This window comes from Budorcas taxicolor, chromosome 3 (genome assembly GCF_023091745.1).
Source record: "Budorcas taxicolor isolate Tak-1 chromosome 3, Takin1.1, whole genome shotgun sequence".
Lineage (NCBI taxonomy): Eukaryota > Metazoa > Chordata > Mammalia > Artiodactyla > Bovidae > Budorcas > Budorcas taxicolor.
The window spans coordinates 28800819-28820642 of NC_068912.1; the positions used below are offsets into that span (position 1 = coordinate 28800819).

Here is a 19824-nt window from a genome sequence, read left to right on the forward strand (position 1 = left end):
CTACATTTAAATATATATATATAATTTTTATATTTAAAAAATTAAAAAGTTTTTGTGCATATATGTTAATGTTCATTATTATCTTAGCCTCATTATCACTTTACAATCTTTTATTAGCTTTCCCAGTTTATACTGAATTTTTAAAATTATATATAGAAGTTTACCATCTTTTAAACATGTTTTTCACAAACATTTATTAAACTGAACTTTGTAACAATCCAATGATGTAGAAAAATAGGTATTATTATGGCCATTTTAGAAATGAGGGAAAAAAGGCTCAGATAAAATATGGATTGGGATAAAAGAAGAGTACAATGAATTTCACCAAGAAATATTTGCAACTTGAATTATTTCCAGGAAACTCTTTCAATAAGTAAACTGAAATCCAACCACGGAAAGCTTAAAAATGCTATCAATTTGTCTTGCATTTCACTTTTTTCTTAACTCATCATTAATATCTTCTACATTGGTAAAATAAATTTTAAGTTCTTGGTGGAAGATTTTTGTTTTACATCAACCATCAAATTCATGTGTTTCTCTACACCAACAAGATAAGTGTTTTGAAGCAGCCTCTGACACAAATTTTAAAGTAGTGAATTACATACCAAGTTTTTAGGAGACTAATTTAATTTGGGGGGGTGCTGAATTTAACTAATAAATATGAAACTGAAAGGAAAAAAACAGCTTTTAGGGGGAAAAAAGTAGTACAGTCTAAAGAATGTTAGAGAGGCAACTCTACCACTTCTTAGACATGTAGCTTTTTGGCACTTTTACCTTTTGGAGGCCCAGTTTCCTAATTCATGAAATGAGGACAAAAATGACTTCCAGCCTAAATAACAAAGAATCTAGAATGTTCCTGGTCATTGCAAGTCCTTAAAAATATAGTTCATCTTACCCTTAGACTATTCCAACAGTCTTAAAGCCCTCCAACATGTAAATACAATTATGACACTTCTCAGGTCAAAACTCTTCAACAACCTCAAACTCCTAAATATAACTGTGAGGCCTTAAATGATCTACTCTCATTTTTCCCCATCCTCATTTTTCCATTTATCTTCCCATCTCTCATCTTTCTATACTCTCTCCACTAACACCACTATCTTAAACTCTACCTTTTGGCCTAGATAAACTTGTATAGTTGTTTACATATAGGGGCCCTCTCATATTTCCAAGGCTCTCTCATACTTCATATATTGTATGTGTGTCTGTGTGTGTAACTTGAAATACTCTTCTCCCTGATCTACTTATGCCTACACCACTGCCTTCCACTAATTCAATTAATTGGAGGCTTTAACATGAATTTTGCTTCTTCCAGGAAGCTTGTCCTGACTCAAGTTCAGATAGCTGTCCTTTCCATGGTCTCCAATAGCAATTATACAGAAGACCTACATTTCAGTCTTCTTTTTTTAGTGTAAATTCCACAGTAACCCTGATCAGTTCATAAAGTTGGATGGGGACTTATCTGTCTCCAAGGATGGGAATGCAACTCAGGCTTGAAGAGATTACTCTATCCCCTAACTGCAATGAATGGCTCAAGTATAAGTGAGCTAAACTCAGCAAGAGTCCTCACTAACATTTTTTTCAAAGCTTTGAAGACTATTTTTATAGCCTTCTAACTGATTCCAATGCCTTTCACCTCTCCCTATTCTATTCTTAAAAATTAAAAATGTTACTTGTCTAATAAAAAACCTTAAATGGACCACTATTGCCCAACAAAACAAACTAAAACAAAACTTCAGTACCCAAAACACTTCCTGGCACATTGTAGGTAGTTAATAATATTTGTGGAATGAATGAAAAAACAAAGTCAAGGTCTTCACAATCTAATTTGATCATTGCAATCTATTTGGGCACAATTTTCTCCCACTGTATGTTATACACCACAATCACTTCACATACTTTGTACTATTCTACTTTTGTGATAATCTTCCCTAAAAGCCTTCCTATCTCAACTCTTTGAAATCATTCCCACCAATGTACAACACAAACTTATTAATCACTTTATTAGTATGTTTTATATTACTAAAGCATGAGCCTCTTATTTAGCCTAAAATATAAATTGACATTTATAAATGCTAAGTGTTAAAGAAATTTAGAATTATGCCATTATTTCTTCTAGATAAAAACCACATAAGTAAAACAACTCAACATGGCCCACATTTTTAAGGTCAACAGCCTACAACAGTCCTTGGCCCTCCAGTTATCTATACAATAGTATACTTGTTTTTGGACACCAGCTACTGCTTTTATGATTTGAAATTTTGTGATAGAACCTACTATTAAATACAACATACATTTTCTTCACTCTTGTCCAATTTACTTTTAACTTCATCTCCTTTCTGTTTTAGTTCTTCTCTCACAGATTCCAGTTCATTCCTTAAAGGAAATGGAAGAGTGACATTGCAATAAAATCTATATTTTCATTTTATTCCCTTTCTGGAACTTCTAAAATTGACTACTGATCAGTTTAAAATTTTTTATTGGTTTATATTTTCACTTTGATTGATCATTTTTCATGCATTGGTATATACACTTCTATTCTTAAATTTAAATTAATTTATACATTTACTTTGAAATTATTTAGATCTTTATAGTTATTTTTACATAAAAAGAAACTTCAAGATAGAAAAACTTATTTCTTATTTAAGTCAAGATTTCACTTTCCTGTTTTCTTAGTCATCAATCTAAGACATAGTCATAATGCTGTACAAATAAATAAGGGACATATATACAGGTGATTTTAATGAAGAACTGTAGGACTGAGATATTTGCATATACATGTATCCTTATGTATGTATAGAGTATCTCACAGAAACATATACAGGAAACCATGATACCTCTGGAGAGGAAAACTAGATAGCAGGAAGACAAAAGGCAAGAAAGTTTTCTTTCTCCATATCCCTTTGTTTCTTTGATTTTTATACCATATGCATATATAATCCTTTCAAACTTTTTTTAAAAAGCTATCTGCTGTGCATGGAAACAACAGTGCTTTGTCTCAGAAGGATATGTAAAGCTATTTCTAATTGTAGACTCTCTTATTATTATAGCTGATATGTTACTAGGTCAAATGTGAATGCATGGAATAGTAATCAATCATGTGAAATAACTAGCCTCATAAAAACTGAGTCTAGGATGCTTACTCTTTGAGTTTTAAATCTTTAATTGGCACATTCTTACTTTTCCTAAATATATTATTTAGAGTTCTGTAAATCCACAGAGTAGGTAGATGTACAAAAAGATGTTATCCAAATAATTTCAATTCTCTTAGATAAAAAGTAGCCTTTCTCTAAATATGTATTCACTTTTGATCCCCAAAATGTTTAGTGGCTTAATCACAGATTTAACCTGTAATCTTCTGAAGAAGAGAAGTAAGCATATAAGACAAAAGTAATCCTTAGAAACATAATAAAAGATGACTTTCCAAATATGGAAAATAGTAACAGTTATGTACTAGGCACTGTGCTCAGTGCTTTGTTCATATTTTCTCATGTAATGCCTTAAGAGTCCTATGAGGGAGACATACTAGGTCTAAGGAAATATCAAATAATTTACAACAGTTAAGTTTTAATGACCACATTCTTTACTCAAACCTAAATCAAAACTTAATACATCAGAATATAAGTACAAGCAAGAGCCCTCAAATATTTGGAAATCATCTAAATTACTAATGGATTAAAAGGAAACTGTAAATATAAAAACTCTATCCCAGAGCTACCAGGGAAGTATTTGCAATATTACAATCTTTAGCAAGGTAATTTTGAAGGTCTTAAAATATAAGATCTCCTATCAGCTGTCTATCAGGCATCTATAGATCTGTATCTGTGTATCTGTTTATTGATCAGTGGATTGCTGAAGCTTTGAACCCTTCAGCAGATGTTTCAGGGTCCATTTTAAGTGCTGTCACTGTGCCCCCTCCATGCAGGTGTATGAATGGAGGAAACAGCTATTTTTACGAGAATAACCTCCCCAAATGCAAGTGTTCTAGTGGCTACACGGAAATGCAAGTGTTCTAGTGGCTACGTGGGAGGATATTGTGGAATGGGGCTTTCACAAGGCATTCCTCACAAGGAACTAACGTGTCCATGCTGTTGACAAATCATCCTGATCATCAGAATTGCTGCTTTAGCCGCTTTAGGATTTTTCCACTATCAGAAAACTGGCTCCCTTTTGTCTTTATCTGCCCAAGCTGTCAAGCTTAAGCAGTCTCAAATCCCCTGAAAATGGAAATGGGGTGACCTTCAGATCAGGGGATGATGTGAACATGGATATTAGAGTAACTGGTTTTGGGCCTGAGTCTGCTATTGACAGATTGCTGGCAATGAGGGAACATTTTGCCACAGACTTCAGGAAGCCACCCATAATATTTGGGAACCCAACGTATGCCTCCAAGGACACTACTATCACAGCAGCTCAGCCAACAACAGCCCCGGTAACTGAATCTGCAACAGTGTATAACAAAAACTATGGAAGTCCCATTAACCCTGCTGAACACAGTTCAGACACAAAGCCAACTCCCTCAAGTCCTGATGAAACTCAGTCAACAAAATGGAATATCTTCAAACGAAAACCAAAACAAAGTGTCAAAATCCATTCTATTCCAAGATGGAGAATGAACCAAAGGTCAACGCTGCTAAGGTTTCTTGGAAAAAAGGCTCAACTCCAGGCTACAGTGCAACTACAGGCTACAGAAGATATTAAAGACACCGCAAATTTTGTTACAGAAGACTCAGAGGCATAGCTGTGCTGGCTATTTAGGGAATAATTAGAAACAGACTTTTGAACATATTTGGTTTTCTTTTACAAACAGATAAAAATATTAACATTCAGTACTTCATTAAAATATTTTTTTCCCCTGTACTCCTGTAGTTGGTACTATTTGTAGAAACATTGCCTTGTGTGCCTTGTTCACTCATCTCATATTTTTACAAATAATTATCACCTTGTACTATATGTATATCTTTGCACTGAACCTCTCTGAAGGTAATGCTATAAATATATCGTACATTTGTAAATTTGGGAAAGATTATCACATCATTAAATTTCCTAATGAAAGTAAAAAAAACAGCTTATTTAGAAAATAATAAACATGATAAACTGCATATCAAAAACCAGGTCATAGACCTACAGTAGTATCAAAAGTAAATTGATACTTGAAATGATTTTATTATTTGAAATGATTTTATTAATTTACTATTTGAAAAAGAGAAAAGTACACTAAATATCAATATATCAATTTTTTAAATAACTAAAGAAAATATTAATATTTGATTGGAGGCAGGAAAAAATAAACTTCTAAGTTGACTTATAAATTTATAAATTATTTATATACTATATATATTTATATATAAATATAAATTTATAAATTATTTACATATAATATTTATAAATTTATAAAAGCAATGGGAAAAAATTTCAAAAAGAAAGCAATTTAGATTTAATTAAAAAAATTTTTTTAATTCTGTATGACAAAATAATTACCCACAGTAAAAGGAAAACAACAGGTTAGGGAAAATATGTGCTATAAATAAAAGAAGATAAAGGATTAATATGTTTTTAAAAGCTTAACTAAATAAGTAAGAAAACAGTCAAGATCTCAAAATATTATAGGCAATAGATATAAGCAATTTAGAAAGAAGAGACTCTAGCAAGCACATATAAAAATTACAAAGTTTACCCAAAACATGAAAGTTATAAATCCTAAGAACTATAAGTTATTTCTATCATCAAATAAATAAATGATAACCAAAAGTAATTAAAAGTTTTTATAACCAGCATTTTCATAAAACATTGGTTATATTGCATACTTTACAAGTGATAGAACCTATCAGAAATCATTTGTCTATCAAAAGTAACTGAAATAAATTACTCAATAAATTCACACTTGAAATTTATACTTTAAGAAAAAATCTGTATGTGCCAAAACATTTACTACAGTGCTATTTATGAAAGTAAAAAACTGGAAAATGTAAATATCCAAATTAAAATAATGCTATATCCACTTGACTGACTGGCAAACAGGTATTAAATTAGATGATTGTAAAAACACCAAGAAAAACAGAAAATACTTAAAATAATATCAGAGTTTTAAAATATCTCTTCTAAATGTTCTGACATATGATTAGTGTACTTTCTGAAATTAATATTAATTATTAGAAAATTTGATATTTTAAAATTAGTTTTTGTATCTAATAACATTATTTCAAACTAAGTATAAAAGAGGCATTATTACAATTTTATTTTTAAGCAGGATTCCAAAATACTAATTTAAGTCTAATTTTTTACTTTATTCTATATTAAACGTAAGATTAATCTAAATTAACTACAAGTTAATAGAAAAGAAATACTATTTTTGGCTAGTCAAAAAGGCCAATGCATTAGTCTTGCCTTAATTGTGTTTCTGTCTCTCCCAGATGTTCTATTTGTTTCAACATCTTTTCTTCTTGCCTTTTGCTATTCTAAAGAAATAATCAGTGTTGTTTATATTAATTATTTTGCTTCAACAGAAATAAAATTGAAACTAACATTTAAGATCTTTATGTCTTCAATTCATTTAGTTATAAATAAAACAAAAGAATGGGCTATTTAACTTGTATAATGCCACACAACTTTTCCAGTCTTACTCTATTCCCCTAATAATATCTATATATTAATACTAGCTAAAAAAAATTAGTCTTACTTGTTGTTTCCCACTGATACTTTGAGACTTGTGTCCTCTGTACATATTGTTATGGCTTTAAGGAATGCTTTTCCACTCATTGCACCTACTGAGCTCATAATTACTGGTTTTTTAAAGGCAAAACTTAATGCTATATTCTTCTGAAGGCTTCTCTTTCCCCAAGGCAGAGGTGATCCTGTGAATTCTGATAGCACTTTGTCTCCAAAACAATACATATGATATTTTAAGCACTTTTTCATTGAGTCATAAACTCCTAAAGAGGGAGGATGATATTTTATTTATCACTATATGTTCCACAGTGTCTTACATTATTTGCTAACAAATACTTGAATACTTTATTAAAATACTTTACAAAAATCTTGATGCTTCAAATTAGAATAACTTTATCAATAGGGAGCCTCCATCTTCTGTTGCCTTTTATTACCACTGAGGATCAATATGCGTATTTTTCTTCTAAAACAAAGTATTTAGAAGAAAAAGATAATCAGATAATCTAAGAAATCAGACTTTTAAAGCTGAAAGAATCTTCAGTGGTAATCTATTCTAAGCCCCTAATTTTGCAGTAAGAAAACTGTCACTGATACTTTCTTTTTCAACTCACATTAATGTCTTCTTGTTGTTTCTTGAGTTCCAGGGCCTTATCACTTGTTTCTTGTACTAGTTCTTTATTTTCCAGTGAAAGTCTGTTGCAGCTTGCAGTTAGTTCAGTATTCTTCAGCCTATTTTTTTTTAAATGACATATCATACCAAAATATTTACACATAAAATTATATAATACAGAATTTTATCCAAAATAATCTTAGGGGAAAGAAAGAAGGGGCTAGGGCTACAAATGAAACAAGATTGGCTTTTAGTAAAGAATTTTTGAGGCTGAGTGAAAGGTATATGGGCTTCCTAAGTGGTGCTAGTGGTAAAGAACCTGCCCGACTCGGGTGTGATCAAGATCACTTAAAGGAGGGCATGGCAGCCCACTCCAGTATTCTTGCCTGGAGAATCCCATGGACAGAGGAGCCTGGTGGCTACAGTCCATAACGGTCACAGAGTCAGACACAACTGAGGTGACTTAGCAAGCACACATGCATGCATGCACAGTAAGTATATGCTGGTTCATTACATTATTCCCTCTTTTAACACTGTATATATTTGAAATTTTTATATAATAAGTTTTTTGAGATGTCATATATTTCCTAGCATATTTCCCATAATGCTTCCCCCTTCACCTTTCCATAAATTTTGAAAAGCATATTATTATTTTTTACACATAATATTTCTTTCTAGCAGGCTGTCTTTTACAAACTATTTCAAATTTCTGATGATTTAAGTATTACATGAGACATTAATGATTTAATTAAACATTACAAAATCCATTTAAATGAATATTAATATTTTCATTAAAATAAATAAAATTTATGCATATGCACAACACTTAGACTGCTCTTACAAGGTCTCAAATATTCTACATCAGAAGAAAGATTACTACTGTTACTAGTTGCAGCCAGGATCATTTTTAAATGAGGGAAGGTAAGTGTATGGCTCATGGAATAATTTCAGAAGCACCTATAACTCCTACTTACTGATGCTGGAAACTCATCAAAGTCTTTTAATTAAAAAATGAAAAGTTGAAAAAGCAAATATACCAAGGATAATACAAATTTATATTAATCAGTTAATTCATTAAAAAGGACTTTGGTTAACAGATGAATTTTACCCAGAGCCCCTACAAAAGTACTGTTGAAAAGGTACCAGAAGCTGGGAATGGGAGCTGAAAGAGAAGTGACAAGATGCTGAGTAAATTATTCATTTCTTATTTTTATCTAGAGTTGAAAAGCAACCAGAACACAAAAATTATGCTCTCCACTAGACTGCCTCCTTGAATTTAGTTCTCCCTGAGTGACAACACAACAATTATTTCCTCCTATTTTCTCTAGAAATTAAATTTACTAAGTAAGTGAAGCAACAAAATATTATGCTTGGACAATATAAGAGATGAATTTATATTTCTGTCATTTCATCAATTCAAACCTACAAAGTAATTTAGTAAAACAACCAAAAAAACTACAGCTAGAACTACAAATGATTATTTTTATAAGAAACTAAATAATCTCCAAACAAAAATCACTCTTCTAATATAGTTCTCATGTTTGTGATATATTCTTCTTATGTCAATAATACATAGTTTCTTTAACAATGAAATTGATAAATTATTTTGATCTTCAATCAGAAATAAAAACTTTAAGCCTATTCAAAAAAGCATTATACATAATTTACTAATTTAGTATTAACTACAGTGAAAAGTAGTTAATATTTTATAATACTACAGAAAGTTTAGGAATTGAACACATAAACTACTTTATAGATAGAAAACATACTTCTCATTTTCAAGCTCAGTTTTCAGCTCTTTAACCTGATTTGAATAATGCTGTTCACTTGTTGCAATGGCAGTTAACTGTATTTCCAAATCATGTACTTTTTTCTGGAAAATAAACACATATTATCACAGCAAATGCTTTTACAATTTTCTCACTTAAGAAGTATGGTCATTCTATGTAAGCAAGTTATATACTTGGTAAAAAAAAATATGCCAAAATTTTTAAATTTAAATTGATTTAATGGCACAGTCATTATAATTATAATACAGTGAGCAATGACAAATGCAATACTAAAAGTAAACTTCATTTTCATATTCTGAAGCTCAACCAGTAAAATTATACTTGAAGTGAACTGAAGTGAAGTCGCTCAGTACTGTCCAGCTCTTTGCAACCCCATGGACTGTAGCCTGTCAGACTCCTCCGTCCATGAGATTTTCCAGGCAAGAATACTGGAGTGGGTTGCCATATCCTTCTCCAGTGGATCTTCCCAACCCAGGGATTGAACCCAGGTCTCCCACATTGTAGGCAGATGCTTTTACCATCTGAGCCACCAGGGAATATTATAAAATACTGTTGTCTGTTTTATACTACCAAGTAATAAATTTCAACTGAAATATCATTATTAAGAAAAAACATATTAGTTAATAAAATCAGGCAATATCAGAAAAGTAAGCTGCTCTTATTATGTTAGAATAACATAATACTGTAATACTGTAATAGACTGAAAACACTTTTTAAAACTAAAAGACATTCTAAAACTATGAAAACTATAAACTAAGAACTTAATAAAAGCTAAAATTAAAAGTATCAATTAATAAATACTTATAAGACATCAAGAAATGTATTGTTATAAGCCATGCTTACATTATTGGTATCTTAAATGTTGACATTTCTCTGCCTCATTATAATATGGAGGTTTTCTGTTTTAAATCAATTGTTAGCACACTAAATACAGCAGAAACACATGTTCAAGAGGAATTTTGTGAAGCAATCTTGTGCAAATCTAACAGCCATATAATCTACAATGTAAATCTGTACCCTACTAGCAAAACACTTAAAAGAAAAAAATGTATCCTTTTTAAACGAACCTCTCTGGTTTGGAGAAGCCCAGTTAGTTCTTGTTCTGCTCCTTTTAATTCTTCAGCAATCTTCTCAAATTGTTTCTTCTCATCTAAAAGCTTTTGTTTTTCTGCCTATTTTAAGAACATTAACAAATCATGATAACCAAAGCACATACACATTCAAAATAATCAAACTTCTCAAATATATTTGTGAAGAGAATTATGACTTTCTCTTTGGTTAAAATTTTTTTAAAAGAGAAAACAAATCATTAAGTAATTTCCAAAACTAAATATGATAACAGAGGATTTAATGGACAGAGCCCTGTAAGTTTTTATTTAAAAAGATTCATACAGACAGAAAGATAAGTGGCAGAAGAGTAGTCAAACGTAGAATGCATCTCTCTTCAAAGATACATCAGAATACCTCTTCAGATGCAGAAGACCTTGCAGACCACCAGCTGAAAACTGGCAGGAGTCCCTGACCACTGGAACCATGCAAAAATCAATAGGATGAAGGAAGAAAAGGGAAAAAGAGGAGGAGAGTGAGCAGGACTGGACCTGCACCCATGGAGTGGGGGAGCTGAAGCAGGGGTGAGGACCTCACACAGGGGCAATTGAGGCTGTCTGAGAGTGAAGCAGCTATCTGTGACAATCTGAATGGAGTGAGAACCACACAGACAATCCATGCCACAGCCTTATATAGCCCAGACAGGAATGCAAGTCCACCAAAATGTATGGTGGCTAGGAGCTGGAGCGTAGTGATTAGAGAGCAATCCCAGGGTGAGGACTGATGTTGCCTGTAGGGAGATAGCCCAAAGGGACAGGAGGGAGATCAGAGTGTGGAATACCTCTGGAGCAAAACCAGGAAGCAGGGCACTACTGCTGAGTTAGGGGCAGAGGGTGGAGCCATCACTGTAGCCTCTCTCCCCACCCGCAAGTGTCAGCAGCTGACCAATAGAGAAAGAGCCCAGAGAGGGTGGCCCTTTGAGTGCCTGATATGTCAAACAATAGACAAGGACCAGCCAGGGAGGCCCTTTGAAAGTTCAGCTGCCAACGGCTAGAAAAAGATTCTATTAATAATAGAACTATATCTTCTACACCTTGGCCGCTGGCATCCCTAGACAAATGACATCATGAAGGTCCCCACGATCCAAGCAACTGTGCCATCTCCAACTTTATCCTTACTAGAAGCAAAGCAGCCAGAGACTAGAAAAAAAATCCTAAAATGCTCTATCTCCTCTGCCCATAGTCACCATCTTCCTTGCACACCTGGCACCGCCAGGGTCCCTACAATCCAAGTAGCTGTGCCATCTCCACGCTTGATCCCCACTGGGGCAGAGATACCATAGGCTAGAAAAAAACCCTAATAGTGTCATACCTCCTGTGCCTGTAGTGACCAGATTTCCCTGCATACTTGACATTGCCAAGGTCCCTGTAATCCAAACAGCTGCACCACCTACACACCCAGTCCTCACTAGCACAGAATCAAATCCTCCAGTACACTCTCAGGAAAAGACCCTGATGCTGGGAAAGATTGAGGGCAGGAGGAGAAGGGGATAACAGAGGATGAGATGGTTGGATGGCATCACCAACTCAATGGACATGGGCTTGGGTGGATTCCAGGAGTTGGTGATGGACAGGGAGGCCTGGCATGCTGTGGTTCATGCGGTCACAAAGAGTCAGACACGACTGGGCAAATGAACTGAACTGACAGTAGCATCTCAATACAATAGACAAACACTAACAGACATAAAAGGGAAATCAACAGTAACACAATAATCGTAGAGGACTTTAAAACCCCACTTACACCAATGGACAAATCATCAAAAAAAAATTAATAAGGAAATACAAGCCTGTTTAGTTCAGTTCAGCCACTCAATCGTGTCTGACTCTTTGAAACCCAATGGCTTCAAGCACACCAGGCTACCCTGTCCATCACAAACTCCCAGAGCTTGCTCAAACTCATGTTGATCGAGTCGGTGATGCCATCCAACCATCTCATCCTCTGTCGTCCCCTTCTCCTCCCACCTTCAACCTTTCCCTGCATCAGAGTCTTTTCCAATGAGTCAGTTTGTCGCATCAGGTAGCCAAAGTATTGGAGTTTCAGCTTTAGAATCATTCCTTTCAATGAATATTCAGGACTGATTTCCTTTAGGATGGACTGGCTGGATCTCCTTGCAGTCCAAGGGACTCTCAAGAGTCTTCTCGAACACCACAGTTCAAAAGCATCAATTCTTCAGCACTCAGATTTCTTTATAGTCCATCTCTCATATCCATACATGACTACTGGAAAAACCATATTTTTGACTAGATGGACCTTTGTTGGTAAAGTAATATCTCTACTTTTTAATATGCTGTCTAGTTTGGTCATAACTTTTCTTCTAAGAAGTGTCTTTTAATTTCATGGCTGCAGTCACCATCTGCAGTGATTTTGGAGCCCAAGAAAATAAAGTTTCTCACTGTTTCTATTGTTTCCCCATCTATTTGCCATGAAGTGGTGGGACTGAAGTCATGATCTTAGCTTTCTGAATGTTGAATTTCAAGCCAGCTTTTTTACTCTCTTCTTTCACTTTCATCAAGAGGCTCTTTAGTTCCTCTTCCCTTTCTACCATAAGGGTGGTGTCATCTGCATATAGATGGGCCTAACTCATATCTACAGGACATTCTATCCAAATGCAGCAGAATACACTTCTTTCTTGAGTGCACATAGAACATTATCCAGGATAGATCACATCATGTGTCACAAATCAAGTCTCAGTAAAATTAAGAAAAATGAAATTGTATCTGGCATCTTTTCTGACCACAAGAGTATGAGATTACATATTAAAGGGAAAAAATGTAAAAAAACACATATGTGGAGGCTAAACAATATGCTTCTAAATAACCAAAAGGTCACTGAAGAAATCAAACAGGAAGTCAATATCTAGAAACAAATGAAATGAAAACACAACAAACCAAAACTTTTGAGAAGCAGCAAAAGCAGTTCCAAGAGGGAAGTTATACAAGCCTACCAACAGAAATGAGTAAAACATTAAATAAACAACCTAACCTTATATTCAGAAAACAAAGATCATGGCATCCGGTCCCATCACTTCATGGGAAATAGATGGGGAAACAGTGGAAACAGTGTCAGACTTTATTTTTCTGGGCTCCAAAATCACTGCAGATGGTGATTGCAGCCATGAAATTAAAAGATGCTTACTCCTTGGAAGAAAAGTTATGACGAACCTAGATAGCATATTAAAAAGCAGAGACATTACTTGGCCAACTAACATCCGTCTAGTCAAGGCTATGGTTTTTCCTGTGGTCATGTATGGATGTGAGAGTTGGACTTTGAGAAGGTTGAGTGCCGAAGAATTGATGCTTTTGACTTGTGCTTTTGACTCTTGAGAGTCCCTTGGACTGCAAGGAGATCCAACCAGTCCATTCTGAAGGAGATCAGCCCTGGGATTTCTTTGGAAGGAATGATGCTAAGGCTGAAACTCCAGTACTTTGGATACCTCATGTGAACAGCTGACTCATTGGAAAAGACTCTGATGCTGGGAGGGATTGGGGGCAGGAGGAGAAGGGGACGACAGAGGATGAGATGGCTGGATGGCATCACTAACTCAATGGATGTGAGTCTGAGTGAACTCCGGGAGTTGGTGATGGACAGGGAGGTCTAGCGTGCTGCGATTCATGGGGTCGCAAAGAGTCGGACACGACTGAGTGACTTAACTGAACTTACACCTAAAGCAACCAGAAAAAGAACAAAACCCCAAAGTTAGTAGGAGGAAAGAAATCATAAAGATCAGAGCAAAAATAAAAGTAAAAGAAGTGAAGACAACAGTAGCATAAATCAATAAAACTAAAAGCTTGTTCTTTGAGAAGACAAATAAAATTGACAGACTCATCAAGGAAAAAAGCGAGAAATCCACAGCAAACATTATTTTCAAAGGTGAAAAACTGAAAACATTTTCTCTAAGATCAGGAATAAAACAAGGGTGTCCACCCTCGCCACTATAATTCAATATAATTTTGGAAGTCCTAGCAATGGAAATCAGAGAAGAAAAAGAAATAAAAGGAATTCCAACTGAAAAAGAGCAGTAAAACACTCACTGTTTGCAGAAAACATGTTACTATACATAGAAAACCCTAAAGATATCACCAGAAAATTACTAAAGCTAATCAATGAATTTAGTAAAGTCACAGGATACTAAATCAATACACAGAAATCTCTTGCATTCCTATACACTAACAATGAAAAATCAACAGAGAAATTAAGGAATCAATCCCACTCACCACTGCAACAAAAAAAGTGAACTACCTAGGAATAAACCTATTTAAGGAGACAAAGGACCTGTATGTAGAATTATAAATCACTGATGAAAGAAATCAAAGACCACACAAACTAATGGAGAGATATATCATGTTCCTGGATTTAAAGAACCAATATTGTGAAAATTATTATCCAAAGCAGTCTACAGAGTCAACGCAATCTCTATCAAATTACCAATGGCATTTTTCATAGAACTAGAACAAAAAATTTCACAATTCATATGTGTGTGTGTGTTAGTCGTTCAGTCACATCCAACTCTTTGAAATCCCATGGACTATAGCCCACCAGGCTCCTCTGTCCATGGAAATCTCCAAGCAAAAATAACGGAGTGGGTTGTCATCTCCTTCTCCAGGAGATCTTCCCAAACCAGGGATCAAGCCCAGGTCTCCTGCATTGCAGGCAAATTCTTTACAACCTGAGCCACCAGGGAAGCCAATTTATATGGAAACACAAAGGAACCCAAATAGCCAAAGCGATCTTGAGAAAGAAGAATGGAGCGGAGGAATAATCCTTCCTGACATCAGACTACAATCATCAAAACAGCATGGTAGTGGCACTAAAACAAAGACCAATGGTACAAGATAGAAAACCCAGAGGTAAACCCATGCACCAATGTACACCTTATCTTTTCCAAAGGGGAGGCAAGAATATATAATGGAGAAAAAACAGCTTCTTCAATAATTGGTGCTAGGAAAAATGGACAGCTATATGTAAAAGAATGAAATTAGAACACTTCCTAACAACATACACAAAAATAAACTCAAAATGGATTAAAGACCTAAATGTAAGGCCCAAAACTAGAAAACTCTTAGCAAAAAATATAGCCAGAACATTCTTTAACATAAATCACAGCAAGATCCTCTATGACCAACCTCCTAGAGTAATGGAAATAAAGACAAGTAAATGTGACCTAATTAAATTTTAAAGTTTTTTCACCACAAAAGAAAGTATAAACAAGCTGAAAAGATGGCCCTCATAATGGGAGAGAACAATTGTGAGTGAAAGAATAACAAAGCATTAATCTTTAAAATATACAAGCAGCTCAGGCAGCTCAATATCAGAAAAACATACAACCCAATGGAAAAAAAAATAGGCAGAAGACTTAAACAGACATTTCTCCAAAGAAGATATTCAGATGTCCAATAAACACATGAAAAGATACTCAATACTGGTCCTTGTTAGAGAAAAGCAAATCAAAACCACAATGAGGTGTCACCATGCAGCAGTCAGAATGGTTATCATCATCAAATTCTAAAAACAATAAATGCTACAGAGGATGTGGACAAAAGGGAACCCTCTTATACTGCTGGTGGAAATGTAAATTGATACAGACACTATGAAGAACAGTATGGAGATTTCTTAAAAACCTAGAAATATAACTATTAATACCACATGACCCAGCAATCCCACAACTGGGCAGATATCCTCATAGACTCATAATTCAGAAAGACACATGTACCCCCATGTTCACTGCAGCACTATTTACAATAGCCAGGACATGGAAGCAACCTAGATGTCCATTGACAGAAGTATGGATAAAGAAATTGTGGTGTATATACAATAGAATATTACTCAGTCATAAAAAGGAATGAATTTCAGTCAGTTGAACTGAGATAGATGAGCCTACAGCCTTTATACAGAGTGAAATAAGTCAGAAAGAGAAAAATAAATATTAACACATATATATGGAGTCTAGAAAATGGTACTGATGAACCTATCTGTAGGGCAGCGACAGAGACATAGACATAGAGAATGAACTTGTGGACACATCAGAAGAAGGAGACCATGGGACACATTGAGAGAATAACACTGAAATATATACATTACCATGTGTAAAACAGATAGCTAGTAGGAAGCTGCTGTATAATACAGGGAGCTCAGCCCAGTGATTTTTGACAACATAGAGAGGTGGAACAGGAAGGGCAGGAGGGAGATTCAAGAGGGAGGGAATATATGTATATTTATGGCTGATTCACATTGCTGTACGATAGAAACCAACACAAAATTATAAAGCAATTATCCTCCAATTAAAAATACTTTAAAAAAAGAAACACTTTTTAGATTGGAAAAATTGTTATTAATATGACCATATCATCCAATGCAATCTACAGATTTAATATAATCCCTATCAAAATACCCATTACATTTTTTACAGAACTAGAACAAGTAATCCTAGAATATATAGAGAGCCACAAAAGACCATGAGTTGTCAAGAAATCCTGGGGGCCAAAAAAGAACAAAGCTGGAGGTACATCCTCAATGACTTCAGATGATATTACAAAGCTAAGTAATCAAAACAGTATGGCACTGGCACAAAACTAGACACACAGATGAATGAAACAAAATAGGGAGCTCAGAAATAAATCCACACACCTACTGTCAATTAATCTATAATAAAAGAGTCAATAGAGAAAAGGCAGTCTCTTTGGTGCTGGGAAAACTGGACAACTACATGTGAAATAATAAAGTTAGAAACATTCTCTAACACCATATATAAAAATAATGCAAAATTGATTAAAACCTAAATATAAGACTAGAAACCATAAAATCCCTAGAGGGAAACATAGACAGGATACTTTTTGACACAAATCATAAGCAATATTTTCTTAGATAGCCCCTACGGCAAAAAAAGCAAAAATAAATAGATGAAACCCAAGTAAACTTAAAAGCTTTTGCACAGGAAAAGAAACCATCTAGTAAACAAAAAGAAAAACTACAAAATAGAAGAAAATATATGCAAATGATAGACTGACAAGAAGTTAATATTCAAAAGATACAGACAGCTCATAGAACTCAATATCATACCAGTCAAATCATAAAATGGACAGAAGACCTGTATAATCATTTTTCCAAAGAATGCATCCAAATGGCTAACAGGCATATGAAAAAATGCTCAACATAACTAAATACTAGGGAAATGCAAATCAAAAACACAACTAAATATCACCTCACAACTATGAGAATAGCTGTTATCAAAAAGTCTACAAATAACAAATGTTGGAAAGGATGTGGAGAAAAGAAAACCCTGGGACACTGTTGGTGGGAATAAACTGATGCAGCCACTATGCAGAACAGTATGGAGGTTCCTTTAAAAATTAAGTTACCAAATGTTGAAGCAATTCCACTCCGGCACATATCCAAAAAAACTAAAACACAAACTCAAAAAGATATATGCACTCCCATGTTTACAGCCACCCTATTTACAACAGCCAAGACAAGGAAACCCAGAAGCAACCCAAGTGCCCATCGATAGATGATTGGATTAAGAGATGTCTACACACACACACACACACACACACACACACACACACACACACACACACTACTCAGCCATAAAAAAGAATGAAATACTGCCATCTGCAGCAAAATGAATGGACCTTAGTAAAAAAGTCAGAGAACTACAAATATCATATGACTTATATGTGGCATCTAAAAAATGATACAAGTGAATGTATATACAAGACAGAAACATACTCACAAATGTAGAAAGCAAACTTAAGAGTTACCATAGGGGAGAAGGAAGTGCGAGAGACAAATTAGGGGTAGGAGGTTAACAAATACAAGCTAACTACAAACAAACAGATAATCAATAGGATATACTGCACAGCACATGGGATTATATTCAATATCTTATAATAACCTACAATGGAATATAATCTGAAAAAAACTAAATCACTCTGCTGTACACCTCAAAGTAGCACAATCTATAAAATCAACTATACTTCAACAACAACAAAAAAGAAAGCTCTGATAGGTTTTACAAAAATAAACCTGTTTAACTTAGAAAAAAACTAAAAAAATATTTTAAATGTCCATAAGAACATACCTAATAATCATCACTTTAAGTGAAATGGACTAAGGGACTAAATTCTCCCAACAAAAGACAAAGAGTATCTGAGTGAACATAAAAAAAGATACATATATATATACTTACATATTTTATATATATATACTTCCTATAAGAGACTCACCTCAGATCTAAAGACACAGACTAAAAGTGAGGGGATGGAAAAAAGTATTCCATGAAAATTTAAATCAAAAGTAACCCAGGGTAACAACACTTACATCAAAGACTCTTACAAAAGACAAAGGACATTACATGATGACCAAGCGATTAATCAAAAAGATGATGTAATAATTATAAATATATATGCATCTAACATAGAAGTATCTAAATGCACAGTGCAAATTCACAGACATAGAGGGGGCAGTTGACAGTAACACAATAACAGGGAACATTAAAACCCCATTTACATCAATAGACACATTATCCAGACAGAAAACCAATGGGCTTAAATGACACATTCGACCAAATGAACTTAACATATTTATAAAGAACATCCCATCTAAAATCAGTAGAATATACTTTCTTTTAAAGTATATATGGGACATTTTCCAAGACAGACCACATGCTAGGCCACAAAAATTATCAGTAAATTTAAGAAAATTCAATTCATATCAAGCATCTTTTCTGATCACACTATGAGTCTCAAAATCAACTACAAAGAAAAAAACTACAAGGGAAAAAAATCCTCAAACATGTGGAGACTAAACAATATGCTACCAAACAACCGTGGATCACTGAAGAAAACAGAAAATACATGGTGACAAATAAAAATGAAAAAACAACAATCCAAAATCTAAGAGATGCAGCAAACTCAGTTCTAAGATGGCGGTTTATTGTGGTACAAGTCTACCTCTCAAGAAACAACAAAAAATCTCAAATAACCTAACCGACACTCAAAGGAAGCAGAAAACTCACTAAAAGAAAGAATATCATAAAAATCAGAGCTAAATTTTAAAGAGAGACTAAAGCAACAATAGAAAAGATCAACAAAACCACAAGCTGGTAATGAAAAGATAAAGTTGATAAACTTTAGGAGGTTCATCAAGAGAAAAAGAGGGCCCAAATCAACAAAATCAGAAATAAAAAAGAAATACAACCAATACCACAGAAATACAAAGGATCATGAAAGATTACTATGAACAATTAAATGCCAATTAAATGGATATCCTACAAGAAAATGACAAATTCCTTAAAAATGTACAATTTTCTAAACATGAACCAGGTAGACATAGAAACTATAAACCAACCAATTACCAGTGATGAAATTGAATTATTAATTTTTAAAATTTCCAACAAACAAAGGTCTAGGACTAGATGGCTTCATAGATGAATTCTACCAAACATTTAAAGGTAAATTAAACCTGTCCTTCTCAAACTAGTCTAAAAAACTGCAAAGGGAGGAACTCTTCCAAACTGATTGTGCCAGGCCAGTATTACCCTATTTACAAAACCAGACAAAGATGTCACAAAAACAGAAGATTAAAGGCCAACATCATTGATGAAATTAGATATAAAAATCCTCAGCAAAATATTATCAAACCAAGTCTATA

General features: G+C 34.1%; 1 protein-coding gene across 1 annotated transcript in view; it reads right to left on the reverse strand.

Moving 5' to 3' along the window:
- The window catches only part of SYCP1 (synaptonemal complex protein 1), a 133235-nt gene that overhangs the window by 58895 nt on the left and 54516 nt on the right, over positions 1 to 19824 (reverse strand). The window contains exons 16-20 of the mRNA XM_052637670.1: positions 10137 to 10241; positions 9049 to 9152; positions 7281 to 7398; positions 6388 to 6458; positions 2295 to 2376 (exon numbers count right to left, since the gene is read on the reverse strand). Of these exons, the coding sequence (XP_052493630.1) occupies positions 2295 to 2376; positions 6388 to 6458; positions 7281 to 7398; positions 9049 to 9152; positions 10137 to 10241 (480 nt within the window). The remainder of the gene's footprint in view (positions 1 to 2294; positions 2377 to 6387; positions 6459 to 7280; positions 7399 to 9048; positions 9153 to 10136; positions 10242 to 19824) is intronic.